Raw genomic sequence first — 19,641 nt, forward strand, 5'->3', positions numbered from 1 at the left:
GGACTCTGGGAGCAGTCTCTGCATTTTCGTCGTTACTCAGCGTCTGTTTATTTTTGTCAAAGGACTGGTATCGATGAAGGCATGTTCCCGCGTAGTTAATGAGCTGTGGTAAAAAGGAGTCTGCGTTCAAAGGTTTACAGTTCAGTTAAAATCCAAAGAGCAGTACGCAAAGAGAGCCTGTCCAGTTTGAGAGAGGTTGTGTTCTGTTCTCACCAGAATCATTTCTAATTGTTTGGGATTAAGGAGGATTTAGTCAAAGCGGTTTTTGGAACATTCCAGATCATGTGTATAATTCAAGTAGATGTGACTTGGGCTATGGCATTCTTCATCTTCTGTGGTCCGAATGAAAGGGATTTTGAAAAGGTATTATCTGCTGCTGTTTGCATTGTGGGGCTAGCTATTGGTGTTCTGTATTAGACCATGCTGCTTTAACACAATAAGACAACAAATCAGACAACTCACAGCTTCAGGAATTGAAGAGATAGAACTTTCAATGTGCAGCATAAAGAGCTGAATATCTGGTCAATATATAGTACAATTTCTATATTACCATTTTCCTTGTCATCCATTTCAGTGAATAGTATTGATGAACGGAAGATGATACACAGTGATGTACAGACTACACTAAAAAACAAAACAAAAAAAACATCTTTGTTACAATATTTTGCTTAAGGTCATTTTGCCCTTGTGCTCCAAAGGGTTTCTGTGCTACATCATCACTGAATGACAAGCCTGTGCCTCCACTTTCTGTCTGTCATTGTTCCACCCCCTTCAACATATCTCAGAAATAATCTATCCGATTTGGATACCAGAGCCGGTCGACCTGCATCACAGAACTTACAGGGAGCGTGTGGGAAAGCATGCCATGTCTGCAGTGTTACACACAGACAAAACAACCCAGGGCATGGCCTTCTTCCACACTTCATGCTCAGGGCCCACTCCCTACTTGACTGATTTGCTTTAATAGCTGGAGATTACATGTGGGTGGTATTAGGCTGATTGGATAATGGTTAGATTAAAGTTTTACCTTCAACGTGTTTCAGGCAAATCCCGCATTCCTGCCCTGTGCCCTACATACGTGTGAGATGAAAAGAGGTTTGTAGGAAAATGTGATCATGGACACTGTAGCCTGCATGGGAAAAAAATGAGGCATTGATTGCCTCTCTCCATTGCATAAAAATCTGCATAATTATGAGATTATGTTACGTTTCATATACTGTATGTTCTATGAGTCGGGCCACAGCGGCATATGCTCCTGTTACGCGAATAGATTAACAGCACAGATTCGTCGTGGGATGTGAAAGCAAAAGGGCAGCGCAGCGTGCTTTCCGCGATGTTGCATAATTTCATTGATGATCACCACATGAGCAGCGCCACAAAGAGCCATCAGTCTTTCCACTGGTGGTACATTGTGTACTGAATTCATCCACCACTTTCCATTTGATGTTGCTGCTTGCTGGAAAACATTGATTATGTTTGACAAGGAAAATGCATTTCCAAGGTCAACCCCCCCCCCCTCCCCCGCTCCATCACTCATGTTCAGTGTTTACTCGACTCTGACACGCTTTTAACATCTGAATATCTGCTGCATCAATCATGTACTGAGCAGACTACAGCCACGCTTTGACAATAGTTCAGATTTCTGCGCTCTGAAAGCTCAACATGCTGCAGACATGCCAGACCTCAACTGGCTGCATTATGTCACCCCTCCACTGTGCACAATGGCTGCGATTGCTCCTCATGACGGACACAACGCAGAGAACATGCAACACCAGGCCGCCAGGACTTTGCTTTGAGAAGGTGGCTCGGTTTTGTTCGCCTCATCTCCCTTGAAACGCGTTCAGATTAGCAAGCCGAGTCCTTGGAAATGACCTTTTTTAGGAAAGGCTCCCCACAATACGCTTTCTTTTAATGGCAAAGGCCTCAGCCATTTGCTTAACCGTCAGGAATGCACCCACCGGTTCTTTCAGTGCTACATCCATCAGTGGAGCGGATATTTTTAGAAAGCTATGTTGCAGCACCCTCGCTTTTCCCCCCTGCTGTCCATATTTGTAAAGGAATGTGATCTATTTTGAATGCAAATATGCTGCCTGTCTCTCTAATACAAGTGTTCTGAAAGGCTCGGGGGGCATTCAAAGGGAAAAGTACCTGAAGCTCATCGAGCCGTTTTTGCTGCGGTGCTGTAAACCTTGAAGGGAAGTAGTAACAGAGTTACCACGTTTAACTCTTCAGCTTGTTATACTTGTCATTGATTGCCAGATTCCGGTTAATGTATGATGTGCTCCATGCTAAGTCAGCTAACTTAGGTGTCCACGTGTTTTCCGTTATAAGCTGACGGGGCACTGTTATTGTGTATGTTGTTCAAATGATGCAGACATTTCAAATTCAATACCTGAGCTGCATGGTCCATCTTAATAAAAATCAGTCCCACGTCCTCAGAAGGTAAGCTGAAGTATCAGCATCATTTAAATGCCTATTGGACAGAGCACAAATATGAAGGTTTGGTTACGATTCAGATAAAAGAACCTAAACTGACTAATTTAAGTGGGTGAACTTACTAATACCTGTTCACTTCACAGTTATGAATCTTTGAGATATTGCTGATCTCAGTACAGCTTCTGATGCAGTCTAGCTGAGGGCTCAGCGAAACACCCTCATCACTCATGCATTCTCCGCCTGTCACAGCACACTATTGAAGATGCCATTCCTGACAACAAGAATAAAAGTGTATCCTGTCAGTCACATCACACCTGGGCACAGTACAGACTCTCAATGTCCACAGCTGTGGATCCAAGGGATGTACCGTACAGACTGGGGGAAAGAGAGTCATCTAGATATTAATTCTGACAGCGTGAGAGGTTTCATGAAACATCCCTGACTTGGAGGTTGGCTGACTTGAATTATTTACATAGCTTTGAAGGAGCACTTCAAACCAAAATATCTGTCTTTATTAATGTCTGTCTGTCCATCAGTCTGGCTATCAATCTATATATCTATCTATCTGGGTATCTATCTGGTTATCTGTCAATCTATAATTTATTGCATTGTTTTAAATGCATGTCTGACTCAAATGACTTCTATGTCATAGCCTTGTTATGAATTTGTAGGCTTCTCAGCAACATGTAATATCATGCAAGATCAGGCTTACTGCTCAATAATGTGAATATTGTCAAAAAAAACATGATTGATGGATCCCCAAAGTTTCACAACACCAGTAGGGAAATGAGAGTTTTTGGTGGAATGCTTTTTTATATAGAACGCAGATTACTCTTATATTTTTTTATTATTATGCTTGATTCTGAAAACCTCTGACAAGAAGAACAAAACTGACAGTGGATTTAACCCTCAGCCACATGATATTCCTGACATAACGATATCTGGCCCAAAACAGTGAGCAAAAACCATGTTCCAGTGGCAAATAAGTTGTATAATCGGATTGCTAAATGTAAATGAAGTGCTGAAGGCCGGCTTACATCGTACCTGCACAGCACAATCCAGAAGCTGGCACTGAGCACTGTCCAGCTGCGAATCTGCTCCGAAAAGCCAACAACAACAACAACAACGCTCTTCTGTGCAGAATCAAGTCATGCTGGTCTGAACAGAGCAAATCACACCTCCGTAAATGAACGCAGTGGCTCCCTCTGAGCTTTAACTATTCATGTAGCTGACACAGCTGTAAATTTTGTCTGAAAGATTTTCATTCCCCCTGAAGGAGTTGTGTGTGAGCCATTGCCGTTTGGGCCAGTAGTGCATCAGGGATCACCTGTTTGAAAGGGTTTTTAACCCTTCTAAACCACATATGGTCCAGTATATCAACTTGGTTTTGGTTGGACGGCACAGCTTTCAGGTGCAAGCCACAACATTCTACTCCTATTGTACAACTTTTTGAAAAAAAAGAAAAAAAGAACACAATGTTTATCTATGAACTGCAATGTTACAATACTTGTACAGTAAGGTTTTTAATGTTATTTGCCAAATAAAACATTTTCAACATTGATATGGAGGGTTTGTGCCTAAACAGACTAAACAGTATGTCATGAATGGATAAGCGCTACTTTACCTTGCATGAAATCAGGTGAAAAATTTGTTTATTAAAATCACAGATGATATAGAACAAATCTTAGTGCAAATACTGTAACCTTAGCAACCTGGGTCTGCAAATTATGCAAGGGATGGCCGGTTCCAGTCCAAGCTAATACTGTGACTGGATTCATTTTGCTTAAACTCCAGAAACACTTCAGTAACAGATAGCCGCTTTGTGTGCTGCATGACCACAGACTGTAATGTGCTGTCCATCCAGGGACAATGTGACCCTACTGGAGCATCCTGGAAGGAAGGTGTTGATGTTTTGAATGTAAGATCAGCTGGACGTGTGTGATTGGGCCAATAGCTGTGGCAAATAACTGCCAATAAAGTCATGTAATTCCAAACAGGACAGTCTAGCACTGAGTGAATCACTTATGCATGAGATAACTGCAAAAATAGAATGTGAAAGGTTCCCTGGTCCAAGTTGGAAAGACAGAAAAATTGCAGGCCCGCAGGACTCACGCTATCATTCCTATTCAGCATTTGCTATTTGCGTTCGGAAACTTCAGTTAAGATTTCTACCTCTCTTCTCGGTTCCCCTTGTAGGAGATGTTTGAGGCGCTTTTCCTGGCCTACGACGAGCATGTGACGTTCCAGCTGTTTAAGAGCTTCCGGCGCGTCCGGATCAACTTCAGTAACCCCAAGGCAGCCGCCAGCGCCAGGATAGAGCTGCATGAAACACCCTTCAGGGGGAAGAAGCTGAAACTCTACTTTGCCCAGGTAAGACCATTCCTCTACTACTGGAAACCCTAGGCAACACAACTTTTTTGGCCACCCCCATATCAGCTTCCTCTCCAGACAACTTCTTGCCTGTTCAGACAACTGTTTTTTCAGTTGTTCCGTTTATTAAAAAGTGGCCAATTAAGGTCAAGGTTCCTTGCCTTTAGGACTCCTTAACATGTGTTAATGAGAGGAGGCACTGTAGGACAGAGATGTATTTCATGATTCATTGTGCAGACCTCCTAGCATATCAGCCTTTCACTGTCAGGGAAACAAGAAAAGCACAGAGAAAGAGACCAGAAATAGACCCTTAAGACAGGTCAGTCTTTGTGCGTTAGGGTCAAAGGGCATGTGGCTGGTGTATTTTTTTCACACCTCCCTCACTAATGAGGCGGCCCTGGCACGGCAGCTATCTCCTGTGTATTGCTGGATTCCTGGTCCCTGTTCGTTTCCTCTGTGACATCATCGCTCATCTCTGACAGTCGCAGGCAGGCACTCAACAGCACCTCCAGGGCTGGGCTGCAGTGCACTACATAAATCCACAGGCTTGTTTAATTCTCCTACCCAGCGAGATCAGAGGAATATAACACTTGTCTGGACAAGAGACAGCCACTATGAGCTTTACATACTGTAGATTTCATATACAGTACGAGGTTATGTAATATCCACAATGTTACAGATGTTGCTCTGAACAGACACTTATCAGCATTACCATTTATTGCAATGTTCCACTGTTCCCTGTAAAATGGGTGCCCACACAAAGTATGTTCTTCAAGGTTACGTTGCCCATAATTCAGGACTGCTACATGAAGTCTGAACCCTCAACTGCTGCTTCACATTTTAATCTGATAATGACAGTTACCATGAGCTTCCAGTGGTGCCCAAAATCACATGCAGGCAAAGCCTTGGATTTCCTGATAACCTGAACTGTCCCCCTCTCTAGGTCCAGAATCCAGCTTCTGACGGAGACAACCTGCATCTGGCGCCACCCCAGCCCTCCAAACAGTTCCTCATCTCCCCTCCTGGCTCGCCCCCCGTGAGCTGGCAGCAGATCGATGAAGCCACACCCGTCATCAACTACGACCTCCTCTATGCAGTGGCCAAACTGGGACCAGGTAAGTGATGGAGAGGTGGTCCCGCAGGGTTGCCACATTAAGGCGCTCTGTGACGTTCCTAAATAAAAAGCTCCCTGCAACACCAGTGTTACAGCAGCCGCTGCCCCCTTCCAAGACGGTCATATTAATTAAATATCATATTTCCACTTCCATTCCCATACTTCCTTCTCCAATAAGGTGAAAGAATAATATCAAAGGTCGCATCAGCCTCTTGTGTTACAATATTACGTCAAAGTCGACTCTGATGCAATGAACCTTTCTTTTAGAGTGGGTCACAGGGTCAGAGTCTCGTTTCTCGGATGAATGCCTTGACGTCATATTGCACATCGGGAGGCTGATTTGACGGGCAACAAAAGTAATTTCTCCTCAGGCACAATCTTCTATTCCTAAATAACTCATGAGCTCTGATCTACAGTGAAGTAGAGCTCATAAACACGGTATAGAAACCCTGAGAAAGATCAAGGAATATCAATGCTAAGACATACTTGAGATGACATTTAGAGCACATTTGAATCTGACTGACTACAGTATGGGACTGTCTATAGAGCTCCATGCTGAGCCATTGTAAAAGGCCTCGCTTGTCTGTTCAATTGGACATTAATGGAAGGTGGCCTTCTTACGCTGCTGTTTATCTGAATATGAGAGAGAAGGGTTCCAGATGACGCCGCTGTGGGACCACACAAGCTGAGAGAATGGATTCGTGTCAGCTGGGGAAGAGTACACTCAACTCACTGGAGATAAGGCAATCATGTCAGGGTCAGCTTCTCATATGCACATAATGTTTGTTTGTGTGTTTATCGTACCAGAGGGAGAATTTTTTTCCCTCTTGTTTTTTTTAGGGCTGTGCTAAAGATGCATTTTTAATGAAAATATCGAGACTCTGGTTTTGTGAAAGGATGTTACGGTTTGGTTTGAAGAAACAAGAGTTAGAGAAGAGACAAGCTGTCTATCTAATATATAATATATTTAATATATAATGAAATATATATATATATATATATATATATAAATGGTGTTAAAAGTATGTTCTTCTTCACTCATACATTGATCATTAAAACTATATGCACATTTTTGTTGGTAGAGCTTTTGCAGTATACGTACTGAATACGTACTGTATGTTGCTCTTGTGACGTAAAGATAATGTATTTTGGCATCGCTGACACCTGAGACAATCTAGAGAAGAGCATCTGCCAAAATGCTGAAACACATATGGTATACAACCTGGAGGGCCATGCACGTCACCCTCTCTGGTGTCCATTTTGCCGAGGGGCTTGTGTGTTCCTGCACGCCCAAGGCGATGAGCTGTATCTGCCAGTAGTCAGACCTGCACAGTCTCCCACGGTGCTTTTAATGGCATTAGAGGGGACAGATGTAGCGACACTTCTAAATTTAACACGCGAACTTGAAAGAGCACTACGTCAAGCTGTGACACAACGGAGAGGCTCTTCACAAAGAGGCATGCGTCGCCATGTCGACGGTGAATAATTGATCAGGACGAGCCGCCGTGATTGACTGCTCCTTCTGGCTGATTAATCATCGCCAGAGAAGGGCCATCAACAGGTCCTCTGAACAGCGCCGGTCTGAGAAATAACGCGCATTCAGAGCCCATGTCTGCAGAGATATAGGAAACGTGAACTCAGAATCAGAGACGAAAAGGGTCGGAAATGAATGATAGTAATCCTCGTGACATGCGAATGTGCAAATTCAGTAAAAAAAAAAGAAAAAGAAAGAAAAGAAAAGCAAAGCTTCTTGCGTTTATTTAACATTGACTTTGCATTTACATTGCTTTTAAATATACAGCATCAGAGATGCACGGTAAATCACCAGAAAGCTTTGCAAAGATTTACCAAGAGAAAAATCCTGCATATATTTGCACGTCTGCGAAATACTGTCTGTACTGGTCTGACAGGAAGCTATAGGTTCCAATCCCCCTCATTTTCTGGGAATATGTTAAAACCCGCTGGAATTATATCCCGAGGCGTCATCCATCTGTTTCCCTGGCAACTGCAGCCTTTCCCCAGTAAAACAGCTGTTTCCGAGATTTTGGTCATCTTGCTTATCTTAGCGCGTTGGTGTACGTGCAGCCAATAGCACGGCTGGCTTGCTGAGTAAATACATCACTGTTGTAGCCAATGGGATGTGGAGAATAGTTCATTAACCGTTCACTCTTCATGCCGCTGTTTGAGCCGGTCAATTAGAGAGCCCTCTTGGAGGAATATTAAATGTCACCCGCTGTCTGGTCGCCTATTTTTAGTCTGGGTGGCTAAATGGGTTTAGGATTATGTGTTGGAATATTTAAATTATGCAACATCGCTTGGCATTATAGACTTTCAACCACCAAACCCAAAAGGATTTCTCATGCAAATCTTATAAAAACATCCTTTTGGATGAAAAATTACTGTCTTACGCCCACATCTGATGTGCTGGGGGTCGTGTCTTTACACATGCATGAATTTAAAATGAGCCCTCAATGGGGTGGACAGCCTGGTGTTACAACTGTGAACTTTGGACATATGCCATTGTCAGCTGCCATGCTCTGAGGTTATACATTAATTTTGTTCATTGTCTTATGTCCAGTAGGCTCAATGGAAATTATAAATTATTCATTTGTCATAGTGTAAATATCATGGCAGATACAGTAAATGTTTTTAGGTTTTTCTCAGTCCCATGTGTGGATAGTTGATTGGAACTGGAAAATATGTTATAGTAAGGAGGAAGGTTTTGTGTTATTGTTTGTGCTTTAATGAACCAAAAATGATTATTCATTAATCACATATTGTTAGATGCTTTTGGAGATGTGAATACGCAATTATACTGGTTTACATTCAGTGCAGTGGCTAAGAGTCTTAGATAAATTTAGACTGCTCAGCAGGATGGAAACATTTTGGGGTTTAACTTGCTCCCCTTATATTTTATACTGTAGGGTTTTGTTTGTAGTGCCTGAGAAGATGTGTATGCATAGAAATGGGAAAAATGGGCTGTTTTTCACACCTTCTGCAGATTTGTGGAACATTGCATTGTCAGCTGATATGCAGTTAGCTTTTTGTTGTTTTATAAATTTTACATCTTACGAGCTAACACATCTGTACGTTTTAGTGGAAGTTTATCATATGTTTAAGTAGCAGGGTTCTTTACTGCTTATCATACCTGCTATCGAAATATGTATGGTATAAACTCATCACTGCAGACAAGCAGCATAAACATTTTCTTGACACTCAGTCTCACTTACAATATTTATACATTTTTCCAAATAATACCTCAGCATCAAATTTAGGATTATATAAAGCTAATCTGTGGAAGAAGGTGTGCTCAGTGTCCCTGAATACAGTTGCTCTAGTTCATACCTTTAAGCCCAACCGACAGCACTGTACTAGTGATGCCTTACTCATACCTCACAGGTTCTTGTTTTTGTATGTCCTTGAGTGCACGTTTAAAGATAACAACTAGTTTGACGCCGGTGCAAACCATCTTATGGCTGTTTTTACTCTGTCCAGCTAAAAGGTTTACACCTCCCACCAAAGTAATTGTCTTATTGGTGCTTCAGCATTTATCTTCATGGTGGGTTGTCAGCTGCCTATTTTTATCCCCCTGTTCACCAGGTCCTGTAGCTATAAAGGTGCCTCAGGAACCTCTTTAATTCCTCCAGTGGAAAAATCAACATAATCCACACTTCGTTCTGTTTATGTAGTCATAGCTGTGAGCTGTTAACAATGAAAGCTGTCCCTCGCTCTGCGCTTAAGTGTATATAAAACCAGAATTTTCTCAAGTGCCTATATCCTTTTCCACTGGTTTTGGAATGTTGCATAAGTGTTTTATTTTAAGGGTGTTGCATAACTGCCTGAGTGAGATCAAACTGGCATTTTCCCTCCGAATTATGAGCCTTTGTTGGCCAATACAGTGTCAGCAGTGGGGTATTGGCTGCACATATTACATCTGAACTGGGTGGGCAGAAACTGAGATCAAGCCATTTACTGTTCAAGCAGAAGAGGAATGATTTAAAACTGACAGCAGCAGCCAACAGAAATACCAGTCTCTAGATAGGCTGTTATGAGTCAAACACCGCATAAAATGCAGAAGTGTCTCATTTGGAGGTATCCCGTATTAATGCTATTGAAAATGTGAACATTATAGTGATGGCTTTGTGAATAATGTAAACCCCCCCAGTCAGCATTCATAATGCATTTTCAACCCCTTTGTGCATTAAAAAAGGTGTCATGAGGAGGAAGATGCCGGGAAGTTAGAGCATTTACTAAACCATCAAAACTATTAAAGCTGCAGCCAAAACCATATGTACATAAAATATCATGCTTATCATGCTTATTGATGCACACTTAAATTTATAAACATCTAAGTCTTTGAATATAAAAGGTTTCCATCATGTGGAAAGGGAAGTAGATGGCAAATTTATTGCAGTGTATTGTTCTCAATGGATGATCTCCTTAGACACACCTGCTGGTGTTAATTCTGAGAACACAGATCACAATACGGTAATTAATGCATTTGCTTTTCCTCTGTGTAACAATGAACAAAGTGTGCATTCATAAAGAGTCAGCTTTTCATTATTGTTGGTGAGTGCAAGCTGCACTATTTACATTCTATTACAGTGTACCTAGCTTTTGTACCCTAAAGAAAATTAATGGTACACTTTTATTTGTGATTGATGGTTATCTTCCTGCAAACCACATTTGTTAAACCTCTTACAATAAAATGGACTTGTAATGCTGTTGAAAGTATTGTGAAATACTTTTTCCACATTGACATAGGTGAGCACTTGTCTCGCTCTCCTGGAAAAAGAGGTGAAAGCTTTCATTCAGTATGACTAATGTTAGTCAGCTTGTGTGTACAATTTAAATATAGATTAGAGTGTTAGCAATACATTGGCCACCTTAGGTTCAACCTTCCTCAGAGCATTAACTGATTGAATTGAGTTTATCATGTATATTTAACTTTTATAGAAACAAGTGATGTATTCTGTGTTTTTTTAGGATTTTAGTCATCACCTAAAGGCTATTTTGATTATTAATTCTGAAGATTTCAATATAAAAATGACACAGAATGATTCTACACAACTGTGTTCCCTGTCAGTGAAGTTGATTCCAGAGACTGTCTATGACAATGCATTCATCTTCCTTTACAGTCTTTTCTGCCTCAGCTTTCATTTGAGATGTTGTCAGTTCAGGGTGAATATGGATTTGTTGTGTTTCTACAAAAGAGTGTAGTGCTTAGTTATGGCATCGCGAGGCTCTTTGCTCTCTCTGTGAATGGGGGATAATCAGTAAGCCTTCCTGTGGTTTTCTGTATTGTCTGTGATGCGACACTTCGTGAGCTCTTGTGTGAACTCTTACCAGTTCTCTCTCAAGTTTGAAGGGAGCACTGAGCCATCTTTGAGAAAACTAGAATGTCATTATAGGAATATGTTGAATTGTAAAGAAGATGTTGAAACAAATGTTCAGAGCAAATTGAATATGTATATGTGTATATATATATACACATATGTATACATATACACACATGCAAACACACACACACGTGTAGGCACATGTAGGTAGCAGCACCAATATACAGAGTATATTGTACAGAGTATATACAGTACAGAGATTGCTCCACAGTCTGTAACTGTGACACTTGATGTGACTGTTGTGAGGCTCAATTAAAAAGCCAGAAATGCTCTTCCCCTTACAGTTTCCACATGCTCTTGAGTGTTTAAGAGGCTTGAACATGCTCCCACACTAAGCCCCCTGCCCTCTGTTCTGTGCAACAGCAGCACTCATTAACAGAAAATGCTTTTGTTGTTGCTCTCTGTGCTGTTTACAAGGAATTCACCCAGCAATCCGCCCTGAGAAAGAAAAGCACTTAATGAAATGTTTGCTCGCATCTGTGGGCAGTTAGATGAAAACCTGTTGCCAAGAGTGGCAGTGCAGGAGCATTTCCAGGGTCTGGGGAATACAGGACATTTCGGTCAGGCCCTGAGCCGACCCCAGCTCCTTTACTGACCTGCATGAGCCTGATAGGTTCTGCTGCAGCATTCTGGACCATATATACTTGACCCTCTGCTGTCCAGGCAAACAGATTAGGCTACAGTTTTAATATTGCTGGCCCAAAATAGCTGAGCATTTTCTAAAAGCAGGAGAGAATTTGTTGAAATTATGATGATATTCATAAATTCTCTTTTTCATTATTAAGTTAAATCAATAATAGCAGTGATGATGATGATGATGATTATTATTATTATTATTATTATTATTATTATTATTATTATCTGTATCAAATACACCCCCTTCTACATCTGTGGATACACAGGCAATATTTTGATATTACTGGCTATCATACAAGCCTAGTCCCAATGAGCTGCATTGCCACTTGTACATGAAACCATGCCAACATACAGTAAAAAGCAACTCAGAGTCAAGGGCATGAGCACCTTAAATACTACTGTAATGCAACATTTATGCCAATGATAACAGCAATGCCCCCCCCCCCCCCACTCTGTACCTACAGTGGTCATGTCTGCAGTATAGAAATGTGCAAAGGTTCATGAGGAGGGTTTCTTTGGGCATCGTGCTCCACAGCATGCGGTGTCCCGCACTGGTGCATCTGGATTAAGCCGGGCACTTGAATAGGGTTGCATTTATTGGAGAGGAGAAGATCCACAATGCACTGCAAGAGTTTATTTTTGGACTGTTGCTAAGGAATGTTGTATATATAAGAAATAGTGATTCGGGGAGAGCATTATTTTGAAGTGTTTTGGCCCTACTTGAAAGAATGCAGTAAAAATAGACCCAGCGTGTAGCCGTGCTGGCAGCTGAACCAGAGTAGAAAGATGACATCCAGCTGTCCCAAACACTTCCAAATGAAAACATTTACGGCATTATTGACATCTAATGTTGTTGTTATCCCTCATTGATAAACAGTAATTATCCCTCATTAATAAACTGCCTTGTTTGCAGGTAGCTAAGCCAGGTAAAATGCACCACTAAGGCAGAGAAATGATTCATATTTGGGTATACATAGTTTGCATAGTTACTGCCAGACGCTGTAATCAAGGGTAACATGGAAAAGGCAAGGTAGATGTGCTCTGCATAACAATCAGCCCAGTTGAGTTCTATCTGAGAATTATGGAAAAAGATTAGGCTGCAGTGTGGTTACTGGTGACTTGTAGCTCTTTGTGCATTGTTATGTCACACATACCAGAATATGTACATGTGGTGGTGAGTACATGGTTAATTTTATTGCCTTTGTAGATAAAAGGATGATAAAATGTGAACATGGATTTTATTTGGTGAAAAAAGTATGGCGTTCCTTGTCTGGTAACGCACTCGGCCTTGTCTCCTCGTCCTTGTGATTGGCCGGCCGGGGCAAGTTGAAGCAGAGTGCGAGGCAGTGCCCTGCATTGCCCAGGGTGTTTGTGTGATCTCCTCTCTCCTCCACTGGCGCTGCAGTGGAGAGAGTGCTCCGACTCCGATCGTCTGACCCCTGGCGTCAGCGTGCAGCATTGACGTCACTGGGCGGTCAGGAGAGGAGCCAAGGCTGCCACAGAGAGAGAGAAAGAGAGAGAGAGAGAGAAGAAGATAGAGAGAGGGGGAGAGAGATAAACATTGACAGCATTGACAGGAGAGACAGAAAGAGAGATGAGAGAGAAGGAGAAAGAGACAGGGGAGAGAGAGAAAGATACAGGAGTAAAGGAGAAACAGAGAGGAAGACGGGAGAGAACCAGAGAGAAGGGGGATGGGGAGAGAAAGGGAGAGAGGGAAAATGGAGAGAGGAAGAAAAAGAGCGGGGGAGACAGGGAAGATAGGAGAGATGTGGGAGGAAAAGAGAGAACAGGAGATAAAGGGAGACAGAGAAGATGAATAATAGAGATGAAAGATAGAGACAAATCAAATGCAGCTCATCAACATTGTGAATACTGCATGTATAATATGTGGTGAATGAATGAGAATGTCTAAATTGTTAGAGAGAAAAGGGGAGAGAAAGATTGAAAAAGAGAGAGAGATGGATATTGAGTGGAAGTAAGAGAGAGGGAGTTGGAGAAGGTAGACATGGAGTGAAAGTGAGAGAGGTAAAGAGATAGAGAAAGAGATGGACAAAGAGTGAGACTGACAAGGAAGGAGAAGTACAGTCCTGTTAGATACTGTGACAGTCTTGTGCCTACACTGCGGTGAGTGTGCTGGGTGTTTGCTCGGGTCTTTGAGCAATCAGACTCCCCACAGTGGGCTGACTGTTGACGATCACCCTGGCAATGCCAGATCTCTGTCCCCCAGTACACAGTGTTGAGCAGTGACGAAGCACACCTCAAATATTTACACTATTCTGTTACTCTGTAAAAGAGAGAGCGGTGTGAGGAAGACTGCTGCCTCTCCTGGCCTAATCTCTTTACCTCCATGTTTCAGGTTAAGAAAGACAGGGCAGAAAGAAATATGCAGGTCCACAGTAAAATCAAGCTAAGGTCTTATGTAGGCTCTTTTTTGTTTAAAAAAATGTTTTAGTCACACTGATAATACTTGGCAAGTGCCTCTTAATTAAGTGGAATATATGGATATTACAAAAGAATATCTGAATACATTCAGTGCCAAAATGAGTTCTCTAAGCTCTGATATTGAAGTGTGAGCAACTGGTCACACATACACCTAGGACTAGATACAAATGTTTTTGATTACTGCTTGGTTACCATGCCAACATCAAACTTCAATGTAAATGTAATAATTTCATTTTCAGAGGGATACCAAGCAGTACAAAGCACTTACTGATTTAGCCTAAGTTCCTGCTTTGGTAAGATCATTAAATTACTGCTTGTCAACTGTCTGAGACAGACAGTGCCCTCCAGTGTCAACAGTATGTAAAATATACATTGGCATTGTTTGAAATGTTGTTTTCACAGAATGCCCTACCAAACACAAGAGCAGCAAAACTTCAGTCACAGACATTGATTCACAGTATGCATGTGTGGGATGAGACAGGCATTCTGCCTAGGATCATAACTCAGCAACCTTTTCCGAGGAGCAAACCACCCCCCCATACAATAGTATCATCATTTACTTGTAGCTTTGCATGTGCTTCCCCTCGAACCTGTCTGATCACTAGCATGTTGTAATAATAAAATACATTAAATATTAAAGTAATTTAGTAAAAAAATAAGTTGAAATTCACGCTTAAGGGTAAACCAAGTTTGTCACTACATGTTTTTCGTTTGACTTGTAAAGTTTATGTTTATGCACTTGTCCTACAGGGCATTTATTGTTTATACTTGATGTTTCTGCGGCTGAATCTGCTATGAGTAACTATGCTACAGCATATATTATCATTTATAATATCACAGTGAGGACCATCAGAGGTCTTCATAATGCTTCATTTTAAATTGTTACACTCCAGAGCCTCAACTCAATAAAGCATTTTTGGGGGTAACATGACCTTTTAAACTGCAAGTAAAAAGGGTGAGAAGGTGAGCCCTGGTTTTCATACTGTGGAGATTGACATGGTTATGTAAGTAGGGGTAACATTTGTTTTAGGGTTCATGCAATTAGCCTCAATTAGCCTCCAGAAATGAGGTCACTCTTTCTGTGGTATCCCTCCTGTTATGTGCCTGCTGCTAACCTTCTCTTCATCTCTCTTTATTGCTCTCTCTCTCTCTCTGCAGGAGAGAAGTATGAACTCCACGCAGGAACAGAGTCCACCCCCAGCGTGGTGGTCCATGTCTGCGATAGCGACAATGAGGAGGAAGAAGAACCAAAGAATTGCCCCAAGCCAAAAATCATCCAGACCCGGCGCCCTGACCTCCCCGTGTCCCACTGAACTGTTTCCAGTCACCACCGTCCTCTGGAGTGAGGGGTGGGGGGGGGGGGAGAACCTTGTCCCCATCTCCTTTAACCCCCCTCCCCTCCATGTTGAGAAAACCCCCCACTGTCCTGACAGTCCTGTCCCAAGGGCTAGAGGGGTTGGTCTGTGCTCCTTATCCAACACACAGCCATTAACGTGTGATCACAACGTTTTTGTTTTGTTGGCATTACTCCATATACAATACTGTGTCCTTAACCCCCCCTCTTACTGTCCTGTTGTAATAACACATGGTTAACAGTGGGAGGCAGCAACAGTTCTATTTTCTTCAAGCTCTGCCTGTGATTGGCTGTGGGGCTACGACTCCAGTCAGTGTCTGATGCCTGGCCTGTGGCTGCCTTGCTTTCACACCACTGTGTATCACTGCACATACCAACATTGACAATGAATAGCGCATTTTCATAAGGGCATGCAAGTCACCAAGGTGACTGAATTCTAGCGCTGCATGAATTGACATAACCTGGTAAAAAAAAAAAAAAAAAAAATACAACTGAATTTTGTCTTATATTCCCTAAGGCCGTCCTAAGGTTAATACTCACATAGCAGTGCTGTCAACAACAGGAAACTTGCCAATGCATGCACTGACCTGATATTGTTTGCGTATTTACTTTATTCTGTTTGCTGTGTATAACTGTCCACTCAAAAATGTTTCTGTGTTTCTGGCTTTCAGTGTTGCTCACAGAAAAAAAATGCTTAATCCAGTAACTTCGCTAAACATTTTGGGCCATGCACCTTCTAGTGAATCATTTGTAAGATGATATTGCAATTCTGTGATTTTTCTCAATGTGAATCTTTGTCTCCCTGTCTTGTCCTTAAGGCTCTGTTAAAAAAAAGTACTGTATGGCCTTCCTGGGCCCCCATCCATCTTTTCTTATGATGAAATGCAAAGCCAATCAGACATCACTAGTTGAAGCCGGAGTCTGTAAAATGCATGGTTATTTGTTTATGGAGACACTTGTGTTATCAAAAAAACAACCGTCCATGGGTTTCCTTAGTTTGTGTGCCTCTGCAGAGTGCAAGAACGTGACATTTTTAAAGTTCATGTAGAAGAAAACAAAGTGCATGATTCTAGAGCGAAGAGTAAATATACACTGTAGTCAAGTAAGTTATACAAAACTTCCAAGTGCTATTACACAACGGATGACATGAAGGCCAAGAGAATGACAAAAAAACAGCGCTTTCCCTTTTGTACTGTGTCCACCCCTTTGCTCGTTCGGCTTCAGTGTCTGTTTGATGCGGTATAATCCATGTAGGTAATTCGATATGCTCCCTTGACACTGGAACAATACACATATTGCATCAGTTTAAATGTTGACCCAAAATTACATTATGTTATTTGCTTAGGCTTACATAGCTTACGTTTCCATTTTATACAGCTGGATATTTACTGACGCGGTTCTGAGCGAAGCACCTTGCTCCAAGGTGCAACAGCAGTGCCTCACCAGGGAATCTGCTCCTTACTACTACGCCACACTGCTGCCAACTATTGATCACCACTTTTCTGTGGTCAGAGCATAAGAACTGACTTCATTTTCAGACAATAATACATCAGCACTGTGACCTGCCGCTACTGTGACTCACTGACTTCACCTCAGAGTTTTAAAAATACTTTCCCTCCCACAAAGCCAGATTTTCTCTGTATCTCATTGCTTACACTTCAGTGTACAAGAAAAAGAGGAAGAACCTTAGTGTTCTATATAAAAGCCAATCCAATTAACATGTTAATTGTATCATTTATTATATTTGCTGAACAGATGTCCCTATCACTCCACTTGTATTTGTACAGTTCTTATGATTTTATAATCTTTAATTTCCTCTAACCTGTTTTCTGTGGGTGAATATCACTGATACAGTTTATATAAAATACTTTGCTCAAGGGTGCAATAGCACTGTCCCATTTCCCCAATATTCAAAGTAGAATTACTAGCTATTCATCCTAATTAAATCTTTTTTGGGTTAACCCAATAGTAAATAAGGAAGCAATGTTCTTGGAAAATCAGGTCAAAATCAAGTCCAAATTAATATGTTATCAGAAGGTGTACAGTGGAATTGGTGAGAGAGGGTTAATATTAAAATGCTGGGGTGAAAGAGGCATATTTTCTTATAATCTGCTGGGTGTTAAATGGCCATTATTATTATTATCTTGGCCCTCCATTCTTTGTATTCCGTATGCACAGCTTTCTGAAGGGGAGAGCTCTGATCTTTTTTCCCTGTCTTTCGTCTGTCGTTAACGTGATTTCGCATAAATGACAGCTTTCATGAAGGCTATGTGGCTTGCTCGCTTTAGAACGAGTCATTTAGAGTTGAGTACATTTTAAAAGGACAGGCTACTTGTGTGCTATTTAGAAGAGGACTTTAATCTGTGGTATATAAAATAGGGCTGGCTGTCCTGGAAGTGCAGGTCGAATGAGGAAAGCGACTTGATTGGATTTTGAAAACACTGGATGAGTTATTAAATGCATTTTGACAGCGTCTCATCAAGCTATGCTAATCCATGTTAGGAAAATCTTTCCAGGATGTTTCCAGGATTGTGTTCAACCTGTCACCCTCCTCTGCACTCTAACATTGTAATGGACCTTCAACAGCACGTGACAGTCCTTTCAGCTGTTTTGAACAAAAATGGCAGGTCGAGCTGCTCTTTTGCTGATTAACAATTAACAGGTGAAACATTTATTCAAGGCATCAGTGATGGACATGAGGCAAAGGGTAGTTTACTGCTGTCTGGAAAAGCGGATTAATATTCTCAGTTTCATTGCAAGAAAACCAATAAGTTGTTTGCTCGACTGTCCAGAAAAGCATGCCTTACAATGGTATATTTTACTGTGCAGGTGATGGTGTGTTTTTAAGATAGGTTGACAGGGAAACCCATTGTGGCACACTGTCTGCCTTTTCCAATTTGCAAAGAAGTCCTTCACAGACACAGACACAGATGTTTTGAAACAGAAGGCCCTGATCGCAGACATATACATACATTTAATTAATTGGACTAGATTAGCGTTCTATCCGATGTGCATTTCAGTACCTGTTCAGTTTAGTATGCTAGTGGATGCTCACAGTGGGAATCAGATTTCTATAATAACCTATTATAACTACAAAAGTCCAGTTCTGTGCAATGTATCTGTTTGGCTGAAATAACTTTTACCTTAAAATGGGCATTTCCAATCTACTAATTCAATATCTATAGCCTGCTATAGACTGCTGTCAGACTTGTAGTTTGTTTTTTTTCCCCACTCCTATGTAGGGTTCCTGCACTTTGTCATTTATGTAATTGTATATCTTTTTTTAAACATTTCCAAACATGTATTTTCTGATTTTTTTTTTTTTTTTTTTTTTAAACATGATATTCTCTTTGTTCTTATGAAAGTCTGCTGGAATGGGAAGCAGTACCACAGACGTTGGGAATCAATATCTGTATTGTGTAAACTTGTGCAAGACCATCGATGTACTTGTCATCTACATGTACAACCTGCCTGCCTACACTGAGAAGACATATCTGTATATATTAATCAATACTATTTTTACTGCATTTTTGTACAAATATTCATGGTAGCCATGTAGGAGTAGTTTAACTGATTCTACGGTAGTATTAAAAGAGTTTGATTTTAATTTGCTGTCTTGCCCTTATTTATTCATAAATGTTGCTGCGTTGACTGAAGTTGAAAGTGAATGGGAGATAAGTTATGGTAAATCTTAGTAAAATATATGAATAAAATATAAGTGTCTTGGTAGAGTGTTGGGCCACCTCAAGCTGCTGTAACAGCCTCAACATGCACTGGCATAGATTCTACAGGTGTATGGAATGATCCAACACAATATATGCACAATATATACGCATATATTTGTCGCTGTACTTACTGTATGCACTTTTGTAAGTCGCTTTGGATAAAAG

At 41.3% G+C, this 19,641-nt stretch overlaps 1 protein-coding gene across 2 annotated transcripts in view; it reads left to right on the plus strand.

Annotated features, from left to right (window-relative positions):
- rcan2 (regulator of calcineurin 2) overlaps positions 1 to 19,083 on the plus strand; it is a 60,805-nt gene extending 41,722 nt beyond the window's left edge. For both annotated transcript variants that reach the window (XM_036550439.1, XM_036550440.1), the window contains 3 exons: positions 4,633 to 4,806; positions 5,750 to 5,921; positions 15,556 to 19,083. In XM_036550439.1, coding sequence (XP_036406332.1) covers positions 4,633 to 4,806; positions 5,750 to 5,921; positions 15,556 to 15,710 — 501 coding nt within the window. In that variant the 3' untranslated portion in view covers positions 15,711 to 19,083. The remainder of the gene's footprint in view (positions 1 to 4,632; positions 4,807 to 5,749; positions 5,922 to 15,555) is intronic.
- The last annotated feature ends 558 nt before the right edge of the window (positions 19,084 to 19,641 follow it).

Source organism: Megalops cyprinoides, chromosome 17 (assembly GCF_013368585.1).
Source record: "Megalops cyprinoides isolate fMegCyp1 chromosome 17, fMegCyp1.pri, whole genome shotgun sequence".
In the NCBI taxonomy this organism is placed as follows: Eukaryota; Metazoa; Chordata; class Actinopteri; order Elopiformes; family Megalopidae; genus Megalops; species Megalops cyprinoides.